Below are 4,887 nucleotides of genomic sequence, written 5' to 3' on the forward strand. Positions count from 1 at the left end.
ATAATTAATTTTATATAATTATAATATAATTATAATATATAATATAATTAATTAATATGAGTGTCTCTCTGACTGTCTCTCTCTCTCTCTCTCTCTGTCTGTCTGCCTGTCTGTCTGTCTCTCTCTCTCTGTCTGTTTCAGACCCCTGCTCCAGCTCTCCAGGTCTGGCCATCACTCTGTGGCTGCTGCTGCTCAACCTGCTCCCCCTGGTGGCCGGACTGCTGCTCTGCCATTGCAGCTGATATCACACACACACACACACACACACACACACACACACACACACACACACACACACACACACACACACACACACACACAAAGGAGGGCCAGAACAACTTCCGAGGACATATCCAATAAGAGACCTGGGATTCCCCCTCTGTGACATTCATCCTTCTTTTCTTTTCTTCATTCCTACGTTCTTTCCTCTTTGTTTTCTCCATCATTAACCTCCTCATGACTAGGATCGGGCATCCAGAACCCATTCTGACTCCGAACCGTTTCAAAAAGTCCATCGGAATCGTTTTAGTTTGGAATCCGGTCATCGGATCCAAACATGTGCAAGGAAGGACGGCAAAAACCATGTTTCCGATCGACAAATGCCTTGATCGCGGTTCTCGGGTCCCCTTTTTTTTAATACGAACGCGCTGTCGATATTTTCTATAACGGACGCGATGGCGGGATCTACACATCTCAGTCTTCCAGCGGCAGCCACCTTCAGCCCAAGCGCTCTTTGGTGACGTGGTTGATTCCGTCACTGTTGATCATCGGTCCGTCATCGTATAAAGCCCGCCCCCCCTGACAATTTGATTGGTCCGAAAACAGCTCTGGTTGGAGGATAGTCACTCCACAACGGGATCAAGTCCAGACCCAACTTCCCGACCACCAAATGTTGTGGGCGGGGCTAAGATCGGCTGGCATCCATGCTAGGCTTTGACCCGTTTTAATGCCTCAAAGTATCAATAAGACCCAGATCGAAAGGAAGAATCAGAATAGTTCAAATCCAAAGTGATGCCCGACACTCCTCAGGATCTCCACTCCTTCATTCCTCCGCTCGCTCCATCTCTTTCCTCCGTCAGGGATCTTTTCGCCGAAGAACAACAACAACAACAAATCAGATGTTGGTCCCAAGACAAAAAAGCTGTCTGGACGATATCTGTCTTTTTATTGGCTCGTTGGTGCAGCTGGACGCCTCCCCAGTTTCTTTTTGTCCTTCGTGCTACATTGACTAAAGAATCAGATCTTTTGTCTTTTTCGTGGATCTTTTTCTCGCTCTGAAGACTGTGGATCAGCCGACTGCCGTCTCCCAGCAACAGACCCAGAAGCGGGGAGGAAAACGTAGCCGAGCGTCAGTTCACACGCCCGCTTTTTAAAGCTACAAACTCTTTTTTTTTTTAAACAGACTTTTATGCTGAAAGGTCAGCGTACTTCCTGTGAATGCTGGTCTGCTGACCCCCGGTGGCAGCGGGCCGGTAACTGTTTTCAGTTTTTAAAAACGTTTTCAAAGCAGAAAACTTGTAGAAACAATATGCAACCCAGTCTCACGGGAGTTCGTGAAACGGTCACGTAATTTCATCTATTTTTGGATCTATTTTGTCCGTACACGGACACGTTTATCTCGTTTTTTTTCGTGGTGGTCAGCACGTTTTTTTAGACTAATGTATTTCAATGGGAAGCATCTTTTGTGATCACAGCACGACTACGGTAGCGAGTATGAAATGCCGAAAATCCGCGCAGGGAGGTTGGTCGGGGTGGTGGACGGGTCAAACAACACAGGACTTTCACCCGGGAGACCTGGAGGTCTGAGGCCGGGGATCATGGCCCGGTGTGTCACGTGTCCTTTCCCCGTTCTTTTCCTAAACCCAACCTCCATATAGATGCTTCCCATTCCGTGCTGACCACCACGACCAAAAAACCAAGATAAACGTGTCCGTGTACACGAATCAATAGATTACAAATGACGCGACCATTTCACGAACTGCCGTGAGACCGTGTTTCTTAACGTCCTGTTTTCCTTTTCTTCCTGTCTCTTTTCTGAAGATGAATCTGTGCAGCTGTGTGAAGACGTAGGGGACGATAACTCGGGTGCGTTTTCATTCAAAACGTCATCTTCTGTTGCGGCGCAAACGTTTAAAAAAAAACAAAAAACACAAACGCACCATGCGAGGACTTTCTTGTTCCTTTGTTAGGGAGTCCAAGCCCGAAGGCTGTAGAACCCTATTGTTTTCCTAAGGATTATTCTTCTCCGTCTGAAACGCACACTACAGCCTAAACCGTGCATGGTGGGGGGGGCATTTTCAGGACTGGTCCAGAACCCCGCAAGGACCTCAAACGCAACAATTGACCCACTTCTACCACTAGGTAGCGCTATAGCAGAAGAAACTGCGTTTGGTCCTACAACCTTTTTAACATTCAAGTGACCTCACTGCAGCATAAATATTCTGTTAGCCCAGTTGTTCATAGATTGACTGTGGACAACAGGGTTGATGTTTTACACGCTTTTATAGAAAATAAAACCAGACGGACCAGAGGTTGTCCCGCTTTCGCGCGCTCCCCGGGATGTCGGGGCGACTGGTGTCGGGGGCGACTGGCGCCGCGAGGCTTGGACCCCGTCATAACTGCTTGCAGTTCTAGTTTATTTGTTTCTGTCTGATTCTGTTACAGTTTGAAATACAGTTTGGGTCTTTTTAGACACACAACTCGCACAAAAATATGACAAAAAAAAACGTTAAGAAAAAGCGACAAACACTTTGAAGCATGAAGGAAGCATATCGTGGCAAAAAAAGCCACATTTTTTTAACCCTTTGTGTTGTCCAGTCCCTCCAGAAAAACATTTATTTCAACGCATAATCAGCCAAAGTCTACATATTTATGCCGGGGGGGGCGTTATTTTAAATACGCCGCACTTTCTCCACATAAATTGCTGATTTCCGCGCAAAATATGCAGGGCTTGCATGATGTCATAATCCCCGCATTTTCGTTCCCATAGTCTTAGCAGAAAGATGAAAAATGTTGCGTTTACTTCACACAAGAGCAGCTGTTTTCCCTGCTGCCATGAGAACGTTATGAAGTGACGTAATGAAGCGACGTAATGAAGCGACGTAATGAAGCGACGTTATGAAGCGACGTTATGAAGCCACGTTATTAAGTCACGTTATGAAGTGACGTAATGAAGCGACGTAATGAAGCGACGTAATGAAGCCACGTTATTAAGTCACGTTATGAAGTCACGTGGCGTTATGAAGCAGCGTTATGAATCGGCGTTATAAAGCGGCGTAATGAAGCGGCGTGATGAAGCGGCGTGATGAAGCGGCGTGGCGTTGTGAATTGGCGTTGTGAAGTAGCGTTATAAAGCGGCGTAATGAAGCGGCGTGACGTGATGAAGCGGCGTGATGAAGTGGCGTGATGAAGCGGCGTGATGAAGTGGCGTTATGAAGCGGCGTAATGAAGCGGCGTAATGTAGCGGCGTTATGAAGCGGCGTGATGAAGCGACGTGACGAAGTGACGTTATGAGGTGACGTTATGAAGCGATGTAATTACGCGACGTGAGCATCATCTAAAAGCTGTAAACCCGCGATGAAGTCACGATGAAACCGCAGTTTTAAAAAGTTCCCGCCATTTCATCGCATGAAATTGCATAAATATCCTTCATATTCCATCACATTTTTTAAGAAACCGTGACGCATAATTAAGGATTTTAGCCCAAAACGATCACAAAAAACTCATTGCATGTTTCTGGAAGGACTGGCTGTCTTCTCATCGACCGACAGGGTCAAAATTTCAAATGAAAAGGTTTTTTTGGTGACGTTTTTGTCACTTTTTATCAAAATAAATGTGGTCACTTTTTTCCAGATTTTTTGTCACAAATGTCCGATGTTATTGTCGATTTTTCGGCACTTTCTTTTTGACGTTTTTGTCACTTTTTTTCAAACCGTATGAACTTGAATCAAACACCCAAATCCAATGAAAAGTAGTGAACTGATTATTTATTTGACTTGTGAAGAGTAACGGTTGTACGGAACCATCTATTTAACAATTTGGTTGAAAGAAACCCAAATTTCTGATATACTAACTTAAAACTAGACAACAGGAGGGTTAAGAAAACATGAAGTTATAAATAAACACAAAAATGTCCGAAAAAAACCCGTAAAAAAAGCGCCGTGAATGTAGGAAAAAGAGCCAACTAGACAGGATGTTGGGGCCGGGTCTGAGTTTGGGAGGGGCCGTGTTCGGGCCGCGAGCCGGGAGTTTGACCCACTTTTTAAAGGAAGATTTGACCCTAAAATGACTCTGGGCTTCAGGAGATTATTATTATTATTCCATGTTTAGTTATTAAGATGTTTGTGAGTGATGAGTGGAGCGGAAACGTCCGATAGTTTCCTCTGAATCTGATGTTGATGCAGAAAAACTTTTGAGTTATTAAAATGTTTTTTGTTCTATTTATTTTGGGGGTTTTTGTTAGAAAAAGGGACGACTGAGACTGAGAGGTTTTATCTGAATAAATGCCGTGTGTATCCCGGAGACGTCTGTTTGGTCTTGTTTAAAATATCTCACACACACACACACACACACACACACACTCTGACAGTTCATTAAACCATAGTCAGTTATAGATTTTTCGTGTGTGTGGACGTGCATGTGTGTGTGTGTGTGTGTTTGTGTGTCTTTGTGTGTGTTTGTGTGTGTGTGTAAAATGCTCCAAAAACTGTTAACCTCAATATCTGAAAATTGATGTATTTGTTTGGACATTTTTACACTTTTTTGACACTCGACCTTCTGAAAAGCATCAAAAAAAATCCTAAAAGCAACAAATTGTCAAAAACAAACCACTCAACGTTCTAAAAAGTGTTAAAAAAACATCTAAAGGATCAATAAACTGTCACAAAA

The 4,887-nt window shown here is 44.1% G+C and overlaps 1 protein-coding gene across 1 annotated transcript in view; it reads left to right on the forward strand.

The window, feature by feature from the left end:
* The window catches only part of lmln (leishmanolysin-like (metallopeptidase M8 family)), a 13,360-nt gene extending 11,966 nt beyond the window's left edge, over positions 1-1,394 (forward strand). The window contains exon 16 of the mRNA XM_078262756.1: positions 142-1,394. Coding sequence (XP_078118882.1) covers positions 142-242 — 101 coding nt within the window. The 3' untranslated portion in view covers positions 243-1,394. The remainder of the gene's footprint in view (positions 1-141) is intronic.
* The last annotated feature ends 3,493 nt before the right edge of the window (positions 1,395-4,887 follow it).

This window comes from Sander vitreus, chromosome 11 (genome assembly GCF_031162955.1).
Source record: "Sander vitreus isolate 19-12246 chromosome 11, sanVit1, whole genome shotgun sequence".
Taxonomy (NCBI): domain Eukaryota; kingdom Metazoa; phylum Chordata; class Actinopteri; order Perciformes; family Percidae; genus Sander; species Sander vitreus.